The sequence below is a fragment of the Poecilia reticulata genome, chromosome 3, assembly GCF_904066995.2.
Source record: "Poecilia reticulata chromosome 3, P_reticulata-male-v2, whole genome shotgun sequence".
Classification (NCBI taxonomy): domain Eukaryota; kingdom Metazoa; phylum Chordata; class Actinopteri; order Cyprinodontiformes; family Poeciliidae; genus Poecilia; species Poecilia reticulata.
Genome location: NC_088832.1, coordinates 4,833,330 through 4,851,637, shown reverse-complemented (window position 1 = coordinate 4,851,637; position 18,308 = coordinate 4,833,330). Strand labels below are relative to the sequence as shown.

The 18,308-nt window shown below is 41.8% G+C and overlaps 1 protein-coding gene across 1 annotated transcript in view; it reads left to right on the top strand.

Annotated features, from left to right (window-relative positions):
• The window catches only part of mmp15b (matrix metallopeptidase 15b), a 35,828-nt gene that overhangs the window by 8,868 nt on the left and 8,652 nt on the right, over positions 1-18,308 (top strand). Inside the window, exons 2-7 of the mRNA XM_008404894.3 lie at positions 1,758-1,906; positions 2,135-2,257; positions 2,373-2,680; positions 7,807-7,968; positions 11,191-11,375; positions 13,328-13,466. Coding sequence (XP_008403116.1) covers positions 1,758-1,906; positions 2,135-2,257; positions 2,373-2,680; positions 7,807-7,968; positions 11,191-11,375; positions 13,328-13,466 — 1,066 coding nt within the window. The remainder of the gene's footprint in view (positions 1-1,757; positions 1,907-2,134; positions 2,258-2,372; positions 2,681-7,806; positions 7,969-11,190; positions 11,376-13,327; positions 13,467-18,308) is intronic.

Sequence of the window (18,308 nt, the reverse complement as noted above, 5' to 3'; positions counted from 1 at the left end):
TTCACTAAAAACTTGAAGAATTGAATAAACAGACATATGATCTCAACACAAACTCAACATTTTAGCCCTCTTGAGCTACATTGGTAACACTTACGTAGTATGATTAGAGACCTTTGTTGGTCTTTAATCATATTTATTAGATGTATTTATAAAAACATGACCTTCATGTTGCATTTGTTGTCCAGAACTGCTGGGAAAGGACAAAAGTTTGGTGTTGGACAGTGGTCATCTGTCAGACTCTACAGTGATTGGTCAGTTAGGCATGATGTTACACCAGCTACAGCGTAGAGGTTGGTGTAATGGAAGGAGAACACATGCAGGCGAAGCGTTGCATTGCTTTGAGGGTTTGTGAAGCTCAGGTCGGATGTTACTGGCTTGACAGATATTTTTAATTTGATCCCCCGGGAAGGAGTTGGTAATACCACTTCCTCTCCGCTGCACACCTTCCCCTTTGACCTTTCCATAACACTGAGCATATTGAATTTCAATAGACTGTAGGAACTGAAGAGGGAAAACAGGGAGAATTAAATCAAAGGGGGTTTTCCTTGGAGGCTTTATTGAGTGAGTTTTTTTTTTTTTTTGTCTGGAATGGTTTCACCCTCACCAGCCTGTTTGTGAAGCAGCACAGATATGTGATCAGAGCACTTAGTCTGAAAGAGCAGAGTTTGTTCCATGGCCTCAAAGGAGTGGGTAAGTAAATACAGACCTTCATCACTGTCTTCTCTGAAAGATGGGTGTGATTCTGAGGCCTGCACAGCTTTCTGTTTTATTCTTTTTCCCACCACCACTGGGTGTGTGTCCATGTGTAAGAGTATGTTACTGTCCCAGCCGTCCAGTATGTTTGGGCTTTCTGCAGGAGAGTAAGTGCATGCCCTTGCCATATTGGGTTTCTGTAGAACAGGTGGGGCAGACTTTGCGTCATCTGTGATTGGGTCAAGTATCACAGCTTCTCCCTCATATCTGTCAGTCCCACCAAACCCCCACCGGCCCTCCTACAGATTCCCACAGTGCAGTGGGCCTCACTCTGTTACAGTCAGAATGTCCAATGCAACCCAATGTCAATCTGTTTTCTACAAGTGAGAACCAGAAAGTGTGTTTTGCATTTGCATTGAACTCTACTAATAATAGTCAACACGCTTTGAATCCTTTGTTGCAATAACAACAGAATTTTGTACCATATTTGCTGAAGAGAGGACCCATGAACAACAACTTTGAAGTTCAACCAGGTTCTTAATTGGATTTCGATCTGGACTGCGCAATTCCAACACACATTTATGTTTTTATCTAAAATTTTACATAGTTGCTTTGGTTGTGTGTTTGGGGTTTTTTGTGCAAGAGGCTAAAAAAAACCCTAGCCATATATTTCAGATTTTTATTTATTACAACATTTTGAATTCTATGTGTTGTTAAAGTTCAAAACCTTTACGTCTTCCAAATGCATATTTGACTCTTTATAGTAACATTTGGAATGGCCCCTCCCTTCTGGATGATCATTTTTCTACCTCAGCAGGAATATTGACTTTGCAGTTCACAGTGAGGTTTTTCTTTGTGTTGGTCTAAGTTCCAATAAAAAAAAAAAAAGGGGGGGGGTTATGATTACATAAGTGTTTATGGAGCAGAAAATTCCGACAACGACATATTGTGACCCGCTCAGTTTATAAAACTCTTTGGCTTAACAGGCTCAGAGGAAAATGTGTCTGGATGAACTCTAAGGATCAGACAATAATTACAAATGTTGTTCTCTTCTTTACGCCTAGTCATGGCTGAGGATGTATGGGTACCTACCCCAGGCCAACCGACAGATGTCCACCATGCGATCAGCTCAGATCCTGTCCAACGCTGTCAGTGACATGCAACGCTTCTATGGTCTTGAGGTCACCGGTCAGATGGACGCTCAAACCATCAGGTCAGCACTGACAGCTCTATACACACAGACCTTCTCATTCACAAAAACACACGAACCAATGGTTGACTTGGCTGTATGGCGGAAGCATGAAAGTACAACTACAACGTCAGGGACTTGAAGAAAACATAGCAGGGCTTGTAACGTCATGCTCCCTTTCATCTTCTCACTTGGGTCCTCCATATTTGAAAAGCTCTCCTTCCTGTTTCTGGTTTCTTTGAACCTGCTCAGCGCCATGAAGAGACCCCGCTGCGGTGTGCCTGACAAGTTTGGAGGGCAGATCAAAACCAACGTGCGTCGGAAGCGTTACGCGCTCACTGGACATAAATGGAGCAAGAGCCATCTCACTTACAGGTAACAGAAAGAAACTGACTGCTTTAGAGCAGCAAATTCCACAGTCACTTCAGAGTTTTATTTTACTTCTTTAATCTGACTAAATCACTCTTTATACCTCTTCGTACCCCTTCAGCATTCAGAACTACACTCCTAAAATCGGAGAGTACAACTCATATGAGGCCATCCGGCGGGCCTTCAGGATCTGGGAGGGAGTCACCCCGCTGACCTTTGATGAAATCCCCTACCAGGAAATCAAATATGGACGTCGAAAAGAGCCGGACATCATGATTTTCTTCGCTTCGGGTTTTCACGGAGACAGCTCTCCTTTTGACGGGGAGGGTGGCTTCCTGGCTCACGCCTACTTCCCTGGACCCGGGATGGGAGGGGACACGCACTTCGATGCTGATGAACCTTGGACCATTGGGAACCACAATGTGCAAGGTAATAAATCACAGGCTTTAAGGATTTTAGTCATAATGTCTCATAAACATGATGACCACTGGTAGGGTTGTGCTTTACCAGAGGCATGAAACTGAAAACAAATTCTAAGTTCAAACCTCCAGTATGGGTGGGAGGACTCTCTTCGTTTTTCTGACATGTGGTCCATGTTGGGTCACAAGCTTACGCATTGTTTATTACAACAAAATGTAACATCAAAATTATGCTTCGCCTAGCATGGTTGATTCACTCCAAACCAGTAGATGGAAACACGCCTAACTCACAGTTTCCTTTTTGTTTGTTTTTGCAACCTTTCAAAAGTTTACTTCAAACTCATGACTGGATGGTAACACAGATTGTGACTAATCCGCATCACTGTTCCTGGAGTTCCAAATTGCGTCGCCAATTAATATTTTTTTTGTAAAAATCATGGCTAAAAAGCCATTAATTCAGAGGGTTGCGGTCTAAAATGCAGAAAAGTTTCAGATTCTTTTGCACTTTAAAGGACTTAAATCAAAGTCTAACCCTTACCTCGTCTCCTTTAAGCTGTCATATTGTCATCGACACAACCCCTAAAATTAATTACATTTCCTGATGCAGATACCAAATCTAGCCTCATGCAGAGCTTGGGGCTTAGAGATTCTTATTTAGGTTTGTGTGCGCCTGTGTGTGTGTGTGTGTGGGATGTTTCAGAGCTGATCACAGGGACGGTGGAACCCCACAGTAAGTGGGAGAGTGTTCCATCCGGGGGGATCTGCAGACCGCTCCCCTTGTTGGGCCACGCTGCTTAAACAGCTTTAAAGCAAAGTACAACCAAATTACTGTCTGTCTTGACACACACACACGCACGCATACACACACACACACACATACACATTTAATTATGAAATGTTTGCTGCCTTCCAGGAGGGTTATGAATGAAAAGTAGCGCTTTTTCAGAAAGCGTGAGCCTTCTGAGCTGAAGTTGATCCAGAACCTGATTGTGACAGTTTTAATGTGAATACATGCATAGCCATTTAATAAGCTACAATGTTATTGAAGTCCATTTATTTTATGAACATTTATTTTATTTTATATAGATTAATTAGACACAAATGGATATTTGAAAACCTTTACTTCTGTGAATTATGATGATTTTCCACTTAGAGTTGATAAAAACCTGACATTTAAAAGTGGAATATAACATCAGACCAATAAAAACAGAAATGTGGGGTTAATAAAAAATATACCTAATACCTGTTGTAATTTTCAAAAGGTACTTTTAATCTGACAAACGAGACTCATCGTGTCATATATTCTTATTTATTGAATATGACTAACTTATTTTTTCTTTTTGGGTCCTGCAGTAATTTAGATAATATTGAATGTTATACCAAATTAACAGTTTCCTCAAACCCTATATTTTACAGAGATAAGAAAAATGAAACTTAAGGTTTAAACAGCAGTCCTAGAACATCAGTCTGTTCCCTGTTGAAGAGTCCTGGCCACAGACTGAGCTCTCAATGTGTTTTGAAAAGTGAATAATGGTGTTATTAAATCAAAGATTAGAGGTGTGAACCTTGTGATGCACAGTGTGACTGATCAGCCCTGCTGGTTTAAACCAAACAACTCTTCCTTTTCATCCAAAAATCCCACGCAGACATCACACAGCTCACTGCTTTTGTACAGCAGGACCAGTATTGGCAAAACTAGCAGCAGGCTTGGAAGGTCGGATTTGGTTGTCAAGGTGTCGCTTCAGCCTTTTGAACTCCGGGAACCCGGTTTTTTTTTTTTTTTTTTTTTTGACAAATACACTTCTCAAAGGCAAACTGATCTACAGGGAGTTAAAATAAAACACAGCTGATAAACAGCTCACTGGGGTCAGCAAAAGCTTCATTTGCTTCACTTCCAGCACTTTTTAAATCTTTCTTTTTCTCCAGCTGAATGGCCTTCTTTTAGTTACCTCACAAACTGAGTTTTATCTGCTCCCTCTGTTCATAAAGATTTAAAAAGACATCTCAAAAAAAGATAAAAAGAACATTTAACCTCATTTTAAGGTTTATACTATCATCCATTCCTCCGCCTTAGCTTTACTGTTAAGCTGTAGCGAAATTCGTCTTTCATTTGCTCGATGGTAATTCTGACACACAGAACACACACATTGCTTTTAGAAATGGGATTAAGCAGAAACATTAGCTGTAAACTTTTACAACAAATTTTAGCTACGGTAAGACGATGTGTTCTGGCTGCACATATTTTGCATGTGTTTGCCACTTATTTGAGCAGTTTGGATCTGCTTTTGAACAAATGTATGACTTGCACAGCTTCAAAATTCCTACAGGACTAGTACATGTCACGCTGTGTGACAGTAAGTCCTATCAGAGTGCACAATAGAAGATGCCAGGCTGCTTGCCTCGCTGCTACTTTACTATAATTCAGACAGATTCCGCTGACACGCGGGTCCACCCATAGACGGCAGGCTGTGGAAGCTAATGCACTTATTATTAGAGTCAGACAGTGAGAAGAGGACGAGGAGGAGGAAGAGGGAAAGGAGATGGCAGCGGAAGTGAGCGAAAGAGGACAAGAATTAGCTTGGTTGGAGCAGCAGTGACACTGCAGGATTTTCCTAGAAAACATCAGACACTGATATTTGTCATTTGCGATCTTTAACTTTCTGTGGCTGTCACAGTAAATGACAACAGGCTTCCGGCTCAAAATGAGAGATTTTCTTTCCCAATGAACGGACGCCTTTAGCTGCCAGTTACGGGCAATAAATGGAAATAAATTCAGGACCAATTTCTGGTTGTAACCACATATAAAACGAGACAGTTTTTCGTTATGAGGAGAAACTTTCTCCATAGCAACCATCCAGCTTTCCATAGCAACCATTCAGTTTTGCAAAACATCTGGTGAGACCTAGCACCACCTTCACCTTGAACTGCAGCTCTTGAACTACAGTTTCCAAGCTTCCACCTCAAAGATCAGTCCTCCACTGTTACTTCCTCATTCAGCTCCTTCAGACTAGCCAGCAGCAATTAGCAAATACCTGGTGGAACTGCACATCTGCTGAGCTCATTATAGCAGCTACTTCAGTGCAGCCTTGGTGAAAATGTTGATAAAGGGTTAATAGAGGAGCCATGTTATGATGACTTCCTGAAGGCGGAGCTTCAGAAAGAGCAGGCGTTTTTAAGGAGACAGAGGCCCAATTTCAAGGCATTAAATTAGGAGGTAGAGAGTCTTTAATGTCATATAAATAATTTTTCTAACTACTGAATGTAACATAGTTACTTGATTATGCTATTAAATGGCATACTACATAATACTACCCCTTTAATACATTTATTTATTAGGTTTAAATTTGTAACTGAGTAAAGTTATTTGAATCCTTGAATTTTACTGCCATATTTTTATCTGATTGATCAATGAATTGTCAGAACAATTGATAGAATAATCAATTGCTAAAATAATTCTTAGCTGCAGCCCTGTTCTGTTTAGGAATGTTAAGGGTTCTACAGTAATCATGCCTTAATAAATGAATCTTATCATTTCCTGATATTATTATCTAAAACCATTCAGTTTGATAGAAAATAAAAAAATAAGAGAATCAAATGTAAGGGAGTGAATGCTTTTTCACATGTACAACAACAGAAGCCAACAGACTGAAATGGTGAACTTGCATAACTGATTTAGCTTCACTGGCCTAACATCTAGCTGCACTGAAACATTTGAGGTTTCCTGTTCCTTTCTGTGTCCAGCTGAAGGGTCGCCACGGTTACCTCACAAAGGCCTCTTTATCTCGACCCAGAGCTCACTCTCTCCTCGTTCATCGCCGGCTATCTCCTGCACTCTATCTTGTCCGTTGCTGTTCTCCTCCCTGAAGTATTTGCTGTATCTCAGCATTCCATGAGGACTTGCATGTGACTCGGAAAGTACACAAGGTGGTGGGGGAGGAGGGGACAGGGGTTGGGGGGGTAACTCCGTGTCTCTGTGTGTGTTTGAGAGGAAATGAACAGATAGACCAGATCGTTGTGTTTTACCCTCTGGTGCATGCACAGCAGTGAAGTCACTGTCATTTTCTTTAAAACATGATGTCACTCACGCCAGTCTGACCAATCAGTGCAGCTCATTATGGGTCAGACATAACACTTCGCAAGTTCAAAGTTCATTGGGGTTCACGGCACCGGGTGAAGAACAAAGAGGTATAGAGTTAGAGAAAATACCCTCCGTTGTTTTGGCTTCCCTTCAGATACGAACCTACAGGAACATGCTGGAGATAAATGTGTTGTTTACCTTTACGAAACTTTCTATTTCTCTTTCCCTCCTTCTCTCTCTCTTCTTCCTCTCTCAGTCTCTCCCTCCTTTTTCTCTCTCTGACTTCTTCTGATCTGAGATGTGCAACGTGTACACTGCAGCACTGCAAAAACACAAAATATTACAAAGCATTTTTGATCTAGCTCATACTGCAAATTTCTTAGTACTCTGGAAATAAGAAATATCTTAAGAGTAACTTTCAGCACAATAGGAAGCTTGTTTTAAGTCAATAATTCCTTATTACTGATAAAAGGTACTAGTTCCACTGGCAGACCATTTCACTTATAAAAATAACATTTTCCCATGTTGTAAGTGAAATATTCTGCCTATGGAACTAGTACATTTTTAAATAAATATTAAGAATTTTTTTGGCTTAAAACAAGCTCCGATAACTTGCTGAAAAGTTATCTGTAAGTCAGTTTTGTTGTATTTCAAGAGATATTTGTACCAGCAACTAGACCAACGATACTTCGATTTTGTGTTTTGGCAGTGTGCATGGGGTCATTACTTCCTTGACCTGTTTAATGGGACAGGAATGTGTGCTGATTCATATCAGCTGTCATTAGCATAGCTGTGTCTGTTTGATCACTGAGAGGAGGAGAAAATAAGGAACACTCAGTCTTAAACGTGACACATACCGATTTTCATCTTTCGGTCCCACAGCTGCACAATAAAAGTAAGTCTTGATTCAATTTCCCTTTGGGATCAATAAAGTAATAAAGTCTTTTTGGTTTTTTTTTAAGCCAAATTATTTCTTTGAGGTTTTTTTTAGACATCCTCAGCTCAGTGGTTAGCTCCTGGTTTTAGATTGTCCGCTGACATGTTTTGTGTTGATCCAGGTAATGACCTGTTCCTGGTGGCGGTCCATGAGCTGGGCCACGCCCTGGGCTTGGAGCACTCCAGTAACCCCCTGGCCATCATGGCTCCCTTCTACCAGTGGATGGAGACGGATAACTTCCAGCTTCCGGACGACGACCGACAAGGCATACAGCAGATCTACGGTAACCTTTAACCCTTCCACTCTACTACTCAGTTCACTGTCATTTAAACTCATACAATGTCCCTTACAAAAGTATTGGAAATAAGGATTTATGTACTTTTGGTCAGGTTATGTCAGGATGTGCTTTTAGAAAAGTAGGAAAATATAGGTCCCTCTTAAACTTTTCTACATTTTGTAGATCCACAAACTAGAAGATTTTATATAACAAAGCAATCTGAAGTATGAAGGGGAAACATAATGATGCATTATCATTAAAATGCTTTCAGAAATGAAATAAAAAATCTAAAGCGTGTGATGAGTGTTTTTACCCTGCCCCTCTGAGTCGTCTTTTGTTACAAATACAGCTGCAGGTGTTTTATGGTGCTATGAAGCAAAAATGAGTCAGATTGGAAGAAGTGTCTGAGAAAATCAGTTTGCAAAGTCTTGCTGCAAATTCTCAATTTGATACGTCTAGATTTTGACTAAGCAACTCCAACACGACATTCTTTGACCAAAACCGCTGCAACTAATTGCTCAACCTTAAGGTTCCCCCTTAAGGTCGGCACTTCATCCAAAGTGCCGAAATCCAGGCAACCACCTCCCGTTTTCCACACCAGACCCGCATGGAAACAATTCCATAGAGCTCTGTGCAAAGAGCCCTGAAACGAATCCAGAGTCAGCAATGTTGATATTTGTCTTCCACTGTCCGGTTCATGGATCTGCAGGAGACACGAATATTTATAAGGAGTGTTTATGTGACGCGGTGAGGCATTATGTACGTTTGTAGGATTCTTCTCTATATAACTAGTATAATAATAAGACTATCAAACGGCTAAAACTCCTGGATAGAAATTGGGACGTTGTTGGGTCAGGGCGTGATATATACTGAAGCTGAAGTGTATGAAACATGTCTGTGAACACAATCGTTCAGAAACCTTGTGACCACGCGTCAATTTGAATGAACTATGAGGGAGTCTCTCTAGTCTCCATTGTTTGGTAACCTCCAGTCATTTGTGTGCATTCCGTCTCCAGCCATATTCTGATGAGGTTTGACCAGTTTTCCCACAGCATCATGTTACTATTGTGTCACACTGTGAACAAGTTGAAGGTGTGTGGACGCTCTAGTGAGGCGCTGGTTCAGATTTTAGTATGTATGAATAAGAGTCATCTTAACTTCTCTTTTTACATCTTCACAAGCAACAGGAATAAATGAGTCTTGTTCAAAGGAGAAGCTTTAGTTTTCAACTTTCTGACATTTTATTTGTTAAAGTATAAACAACGTTTCAAAAATTGATTGTTAATAATGATTACTACGATGGATTTCCAAAAAATAAATACATTTAGTAAGTAAAAGGTTAATTTATATGCTATGTCATTTATATTGAATTAAATTAGCCATTTCCTCGGAGTGGACAGTATATAAATACCAACATATTGTAATAGATATGATCAATCAATCAATCAGTCAAGTTTATTGGTATAGCACCTTTCAGCAACAAGGCAGTTCAGAGTGCATTCCATCATAAAAACACAAAAATAAGAAGTCATATAAACATCATACAGTCACTAATTGAGAGACTAGTAACAATAATTAATAGAGATGTGCCGATAAGGTTTTTTCCCGCCGATACCGATCACCCATGAGGGCCGATCACCGATACCGATTACATAATTATTATTTATTTTATTTTTTTTATCATAAACACTACCGGTTATATTATGTGGAAAAAGGAACCATGAATTCACCTTAATTTAGACAAAAACTTGTTTTTAATAACTTATTCCAAGAAGAAAACTAAACAAAACAGGCATTCTGCAAATTGTACTGCTATCGGTAATACTATCTTTAACAGACTGATAACATATGAAGGCTCTGAAGAGGCTAAATAATGCAAAGAGTCAAAATAAAACCTCTCAACATTGCCAAAAAAATTCAAGTATAAAGCTTAACATTCAAAGGCAAATACAGGATCCATTACAATAAACAATCCTGAGTTACTGAATGAAAACTTCCTGATAGCATGGCGGCTAGCTGATTACTGCTAGTTCTGAGTGGCTGTTTCTGACTGAGCGGAGTAATTATGCAGAGCAGGGAGGAGATCGATTATTTTTTTAGAGACTATCTGTCTCATGTTAGGACAGCAAAAGTTTTAATACGTATGCAAAATGTATTTTTTTAAGTTAGATGCTGCAGCTTTAAACAGAGGTTTGGTGTGAGAGTCACTACCAGGTGGAGCAGAAGCGGTGCTCCGTCTGAAATATTACTACCCGTAGCGCGTAGCAGCGGTTCAATAGCGAGAGCAGAACCAGCGTCTTACATCGCAGCTCGAAGACTTAAATAATTTTGCGAGTTATTTGTTTAGCGCTCTGACCGTCATGCTAATCCGGGTGTTTGTAGCTGTGCGCTGCTTTACCTGCTATCTGATCCTCCGTATGTCTTTTTTACTGCAGTGAGCCTCGATGTAGCCAAACTCCGTCAAGTATGGCATTGTTTTGATGTCGTATTAGCTTTGTCGTGTTGTAGCATTTTGACATGCTTCAATTTTCCGCCGCAACACGCAAACTTCCCCATTCACTCAGAGCATTATAGTTCCACATCACTTAGTATTTGTTGCTGCGCGTTTGCGCAGTGTGAAGGAAAGAGGAGACCAGCTGCACAGGCTGGCTGCGAAATGAGATGCAGGTGATTGGTATCGGCAACAAGAGCCAATGATCGCCGATCACCAATCATGCACTTTTTCACAAAAATCGGCCGATTATGATCGGTGACCGATCGATCGGCACACCTCTAATAATTATATTTTGAGGGGTGCCATCATGAAGATCATCAGTACACATCAGATATGTTCCAATTATTATTGTTCAAAAGCAATTCTAAATAGTTGGGTTTTTAGTCTAGATTTAAAGGAACTCAGTGTTTTGGCTGTTTTCCAGTTTTCTGGAAGTTTGTTCCAGATTTGTGGTGGATAAAACAGGAAAGATCACCAGTTTAACAGTATTTCAGATATTTAAAACAAAAAATTAATCAATATTTATCTATCAAATGATATGAAATGCTTATTTGTTTTTCAGCCATATTGCCCAGTCATACCATTTCTTTACATATGAAGAAATGGTATGGCATATATGTAAATTTTGTTTAGTGTTCTGCTTTGAATCAGTTTCAGCAAGTTAAGCAAACCAAACAGAGAATATATTGATTATTGTGCTGACTCAGCTGACCCCGCTCTGTAACTCTCTAAAGGTCAACCCAACGGCGTTCCCACTCAGGCGCTGCCCACCGTGCCGGCTCGCCGCCCAGAACCCAGACCACCTCAGAATCCCCCCCGCCCCAGGACCACCGACAGACCCGACCACTACGGGCCCAATATCTGCGAGGGGAACTTCGACACCGTTGCCATGCTGCGCGGAGAGATGTTCGTTTTTAAGGTAAATTCCTCGACGAATCTTTAGGGTCAGGTCCAACACCCGACCGGACATGAGTTTTCATTCCTCATAGAAAAATCAGAGCTTGGAGATGGAGTCCTTTAAGAGAAAGGACGTGTGGCGCAGCCAAGAACAGGTCTGCTTTCAATCAGGGCTTTGTGGATTGTAAACTAACAGGCCGGCACTCTTTTATGAGATACAGGCCCTGCTGGAAGAGTTGGGGGTGTTCAGGTGTTTGCTTTACTAGCCTCTGGACCCACACAAAACATTTAAAAGGCATTAGACATGAGTAAGCTATTACCTAATCTCCTAGCTTTGTCTGACTGCTCACAATACAATCCCATCCTTCTACTCTTGACTGGTTTTCCTCCCAGCTAGATTTCCATGTTTCTCACAAGACATTTGTTTGATACTATGCACTCCAGTCTTGTGGTGGTTTGTCATTATGAATCAGCTGGTGCTTCAGCAACACTTACCGGTCACCAGTCACTGATGCAAGAAGTCCCCGGGATTTGTTTCAAGGCTGGAGTTTACAGAAATTTCAGCAACACTGTTTTGGTATGTCCAGGACTTATTTGGTGATAGTCTGAGAGCAGCAGCACAACATGAGTAATGGTGTGTTTCAGAGGAGGTGCTGCAGTAGCTGCATCAGCGTCTCAACATATCCAAGAGCGATTCCACTGGATCCCAGGAAACCGCCGAAATGTAAATGTACCAAAACATAAAGCTATAAAAGAGTCGTCTCTTGACAAGAGTTGCATAAGAAACGTAGATTTATAGAGGTCTGTTCCGGAGCGGGGGCCTGCTCCTCCCAACACACAGGTCAGTCTGTGAGCATCTCTTATTTGAGAGAGTAGGTGTGTTTGATGCAGAGCAGCAGACACAGTGGCCTGACATCTGGCTGCCTGGACGTGTGCTGCTCACGGTCAGAGAGTTAGCTCTGCGCTTCAGGGTTTCATCTCAGCCAGCTGACTGATCTGAACGTGATCTGAGGCACATTAAAATAACTAATAAAGAAAAGTCCTGCCCCTTTTCATACATGGAGCAAAAACAAAAATCTAAAAAATATTACTGAGTTTCACTTCTTTGGAATAATCAGAATTACTTCACTTATAGGGAAAATCAGTTTTTTAACAATTTTGTAGCCAATCCTTAATTTGTTATTCAGCTGTTTTTTTTGTGTATTAATTACATTTGTTGGTTATTTGTTGAAAGTCTGGCAGACATTCAAGATGGATTTTTATCAGTCTCTGGTAAACAGATGAATCCATCCTCCTGTGTCATGCATAAAGGACGAAACCAGGTGTGTTTGTCAGAAAGAAGCGAGCGCCGAGTGTTTTACTGTTTTACAGATCAAGAAGGTTCTCCTGCTGACTCAACACTTAGAAACGATCAGACAGTCTTCTGGTGACAGTAGGTCTACTGGAGTCAGTAGCGTTTGTCTGAGATCCAAAGTAGTACCAAATGATTGTGTAAAATAGGACAGAGGTGATTTTCATTGTTTTGTGCTGTTAACCTGACAGTGAAAATTACAAAGCACTTTATGAAAAATGCGATGTAGCAGCAGAGTAACAAGCAGAGAGGGGAGTAATGGGCTGTGATGGAACCATCAAACTGTTATTAGCCTGTCAGTTTTCTGCTGTTGCTGTTTTATTGTCCGTTCTGCTCTCGTTATCCTTTACCGCTCAGTTTAATTGGCATAACAACCGCAGAGTTTGAACACACTGCTGTGTGTGTGACCTCAGTGCTACATGAGCTTGGTGACCAGTGAAAAATATTGGTCTGGAACTATTTGCACCCTTTTAATACATTGTGTTGTCAGGTTTTATTATATTACCAATTTGTAGTTTCATTGGGTTTGATGTGTTTTAAAGGTGTGAAGATGAACAGAAGCTGCTTTTTCCAGCATGTTCTAAGTAATGCCAGGACTCACACCCGCGATGTTGAACCTGCAGGGTCGGTGGTTCTGGAGGGTGCGCAGGAACAGGGTGCTGGATAACTACCCCATGCCCATTGGCCACTTCTGGAGGGGTCTGCCCGGTGACATCGATGCCGCTTACGAGAGACACGACGGCCGGTTCGTCTTCTTTAAAGGTAAGCAGAAAGTTTGAAAAGACACACTGAAGCATGCTGCCCAGGGCAATCATGCTTAAAAACAGTGTTCTTATTCTTACAGGTATTTTACTATTTTACTATGTATTATTTTTCTCCTTGCTTGAAATAACAGGAAGTAACCAGCTATTGCCCTGGAGTAATGTGTTTTTATGTGATAAAAAGTGGAGATACAGCAACGAATTGGTCAGAGATCAGGATCAGCACATTGTCACTGATTGGCTCTGGGTGGTGATCAGAAAATCCATCAAAACTAAGAACTTCCACCATTTTTCTGTCTACAATCAACAGCATGCTCTTATGCTTTGGTGCATAAATGGGAACAATCTTGTAATCCCTTCATTTTCTGGATTCAAAAGTATCACGCCAAAACAAAGACCTTTCAGCACATTCTTCTTGCTAGGTCCTCACAGTTGTTTGTAGGAGGGAAGCAATTGGACAAAACTGGAATCAACCAATTAAACCCCAAACTGGGAAAAGCCTGATGAGTGGATCTCTGATGCATAAATCAGTTTTCACAAACAAGACGACTTTAAATAATGGTGGGGCCTGATGTAGATGTTTGAGTGAATTAATTAATCAGATTTTAGTCGAAAACCATATGTCAACAAAATAAGAAAATCTTCAATTCGAAAACCCTTTTTGCTGTAAAATTATTGAGTAAATAGACAGATGAGCTCAACATATGTTATGTTTTGAATCTGTTATGCAGGTTCTCTAACCATCACATTGGTGCAAAGTGTTGTTCTACCTACTCAGATTTTCAGTGTTTCAGGAATCCCTGATTATTCATGTAACTTTGAAAAAACCCTTCTGTAGAAATGTGGACTGTGGTCACTGGCATTAGCGTTGGGGATGTCGGTGCTGTTGCTACATATTTAGCATTGAGATGCAATTTTAGGTTTGAATATCTTCACCGATAGCCTAACTGCGTTTAGCACAACTTAAACACAACAATAGTCTTTTCCACCGTCCCATCTGGTCATTTTATCGAAGCAAAAAGGAACCCCTAGTGGGGGAAGAGAAGCCGCTTTGTCTCCCATCGCTGTTATTTGCGGCTGTAGCTTGTGCTTCAGATTTGCAGGTTTACCAGAAACATTAGAGTACAAAGGTTCCACTTGGAACTTTTGTACTCAAATGTTCCGAGTACATTTGCCAGATAGTTGCGTTAAAATTTTAACGCATTAAAATCTGTGTAATCAATTAATCAATCAAAATTAACACATTAAAGTCCTAGGCCTAATTTATACTCCCAACTTTTAGATGCATTCCTCTTCCAAAACACCTGAATTAAAGTCAAAGTCAAATTAGACCCCAACGCTAAGCTAACTAACAGTAATAATTGTACACTAACACAAACTTCCACAATGTAATATTTAGATTTGTTGAAAATGTACAATCCATTTAATTTTAACGGCAGTCGTTATCAAAAATGTGACCTGCTCTCCGTATTCTAAACTACACATCTGTCACTGACCTTCTTTGAAAAGCTTATGAACCTTCTGGTTTCCCTCTAAGAGAATTACAGTATGTAATGCATAAATGCATAAATCTTTCTCTGTACTGCCTGTTATTTTATACTGTCAGTCTCAGAGAGCAGATAACATTTTATATCTCTCAATGGAAGTTGCTGAATGAAAAAGGAAGCGTTTTGCCTTTAGCTCTGCCTCACTCTGAAGGACTGCATGCTTTGGGGGCAGCTGTTGATAATGAGGAGAATGATGTCATTGGCGAGCCTCTCGGCGTGACACTTGGCTACCAGCCATTAGTGAAGGAAGGGCTAGACAAGGAGAAAAGGCGCTGGGCAGAACGTCAGACCTCACAGCTCAATACGAAGAAGGGACATATATTCCTAGAAAGAAAAAAAACAAAAAAATACGCCTATCCGATCAGTCAGTGTTCCTTTTCTTTGCAGTCACTGCAGTCAGTTTTTCTCTTGTGCTTGTGTTTATGTGAAATGAGCCAAGAATGATGTAAATGCCAATTACTGCTCTACATCTTGCAGTGACTCGGTTAGCAGGCATTTTGCTGCATTTGAGAACATTTGTACATTAGTCACCAATAAAATGAATCGTCAGTAATGTCAACTGTCAGTCTGAGTTTCACTGACTGTTTTTCAACTTTATGGATTACAGACTCATTCATTTTCCTCTTGATGCCCAACTGAACTGTATAATTTCTCATTGTAATTGCAGCAAAGGTACCCAATTTGTTCCCCCATTTTATACCCACACTCTACTATTTCATTCTTTCATACTTTCATATCAGAAATCAGTTCTCTCATAGACTATGACAGATAACTTCCCCTGATCAAAATAGCTCTAAGCAACTTCCTGCTAGTGGATCTTGCCTTACTGACAGGAAGTGACCATATTTCTGTACAGTAGACAATGACAATGACTTTGAAGCGTCAGTTGAAATGTCCTCTAACTTGTGGAAATTGACACAGTGAGGGTGCAAAATGTCCCATAGCAGACAGCTCTATCTTGTACTCAAAAAAGTGTTATGAAATGGCAGAGGGCCAAAATGACAAGCTCCTGATATATTTGTACATTAGTCAGCTTGCCAAGACAAAACCTACTGGGATTGTAGAGGGATGTTCAAAAATAAAGAAATAAGTTAAACTTAACGATACTCAAATTTCACACTAAATATTAAATACTATTTTCAATACCATGGCAGGAATTTTTATAGGCACATTGAGGCAATCCTTTAACCTCTCTAATTAGCGCAAAACCAAAAAATTCAGCCTTCTTTTAGAAAAATACACAATTACTTTGCTATTTGTCTAAACAGTAGGCAAGATACTTCATGTAAGTGTTAACACTGACCTTTATAAGTGGCTTTCAAGCGTCAGGGTCACTTGTAGTGTTAGCTTGTAGCGTTACGGATTTCATCTTTTTTCCTTTAAGTCTAATTTTGACGACTAAAAAACGTTGCATTTGTATTTTCCGAATGAACTCGCAAGAGGCTGCTGCAGAAAGAAGTTGCTTAATTTGGGTAAATGAGAACGGGTCATTTTATATGGATTGTAATGTAAATGAGTATCTTTGAATAATTAATTTTTCTAGAATCGATTACATTTAGATCTGAATTGTACCAAAACAACCCCTGGAAACGTCTGATGCTTCCAGGGGTTACATAATAAATATTAGAGTGGTTAGCTCTGACAGATGGGTAAAGAAGACTGAGGCAAAACAAAAGAACATAATCCTTAAACTGAGCACCTCCTCATTAAAACCTAATGTTGCTAAAACAGTAAAATCGTTCTTTCAATGAGAATAAAGCTGGTCTTCTGTAGTCTGACAGAAGACCAGCCGCTCCTAATGTATAATTATTAGCCAAACACAAACTTCTTACTCAGTGATGCCATACTTGCTGTTGATGTGTTTTCTGATTACTTAACAACACATCATTTGTTCTTGCTGTCATGATCCGTGTTTCTATGTGTTTATTTTCTAGTTTCTGTGTGATTCTGTTCCCTGTTAGTCCTGTCTCTGCGTCTTTCCCCGTTGATTGTCTCCCAGGTGTGTCTCGTTCCCGTGATTGCCCCGTGTGTATTTAGTCTCCCCTGTTGTCTGTGTTCTTCGTCGGGTCCTTGTCTACTGATTGTCTACTGAATGTCTATTCCTTGTCGATTGATGTCACCTTCTCCGTGCTACCAGTTTCCTCGTGTTGTTTCCCTGTTGTTCCTTGTGAGAGTTCTTTAACATTAAAATTCATCATTGACCGCTACATCCTGGGTCCAGCCTGCGTTCTTCCCTCACCGGAAACCACCGCCTCATGACAGAAGGACCCGACCAAGACCGGTGAGAAACGCTACAGGATGTACCCGACGGAAGAGGAACGGGCTTACCTCGAGGACTCCATTAGAGGTTATATGGAGGCCCTGGCTAAGCCGTACTCCGCCCTGCGTCGGCTTGGCTTCGCCACGAGACTGGTACTCCAGTTGGAGTACTGGGCTCCGCGGCTGCCGGTTCCGGGGTTGGAGGAGCTTCTCTTGGAGGCAGAGTGGGAACGCCAGACAGCTATGGCCATCATGGCTGGCGACCCTCTGCCTCCTAAACCGGATACTCCACGCTTCCGCCCCGCCAATCCTACCACCTCTGCATGTCCGTCTCCTGCCGTTGCCGCTGTCGTGGTCCCCGAGCCTCCCGAGTCCGCTGCTGTCGCGGCGTCCGAGCCTCCCACGGAGTTTCCCGCTGCCGGCGCGCAGCCGCCGGAGGTCCCGGTCCCGGGGAACCTAGACGACCGGACGAATCCCTGGTGGGGGACTCGTATGGCGATCTGCCCACCAGGTGTCGGGCCACGGCGTCACCATCGCTCTGAGCCGCCGGAGGTCCCGGCCCCGGGGCATCGACGTCGCCGCCGCCCTCGACCACCCGAGTTGCCTGCACCCGCGGCCGGCGTGCAGCTCCCCAAGCTTCCTAGTGTCCCCCCAGAGTCTCCTAGTGTCCCCCCAGAGTCTCCTAGCGTCCCCCCAGAGCTTCCTAGTGTCCCCCCAGAGCTTCCTAGTGTCCCCCCAGAGCTTCCTAGTGTCCCCCCAGAGCCTCTTAGTGTTCTCCCAGAGCTTCCTAGTGTCCCCCCAGAGCTTCCTAGTGTCCCTCCAGAGTCCCCTAGTGTCCCTCCAGAGTCCCCTAGTGTCCCTCCAGAGTCCCCTAGTGTCCCTCCAGAGTCCCCTAGTGTCCCTCCAGAGTCCCCTAGTGTCCCTCCAGAGTCCCCTAGTGTCCCTCCAGAGTCCCCTAGTGTCCCTCCAGAGTCCCCTAGTGTCCTTCCAGAGTCCCCAGCTCCTGCAGCAGCCGGCGCTCCGCCCGAGCTCCCAGC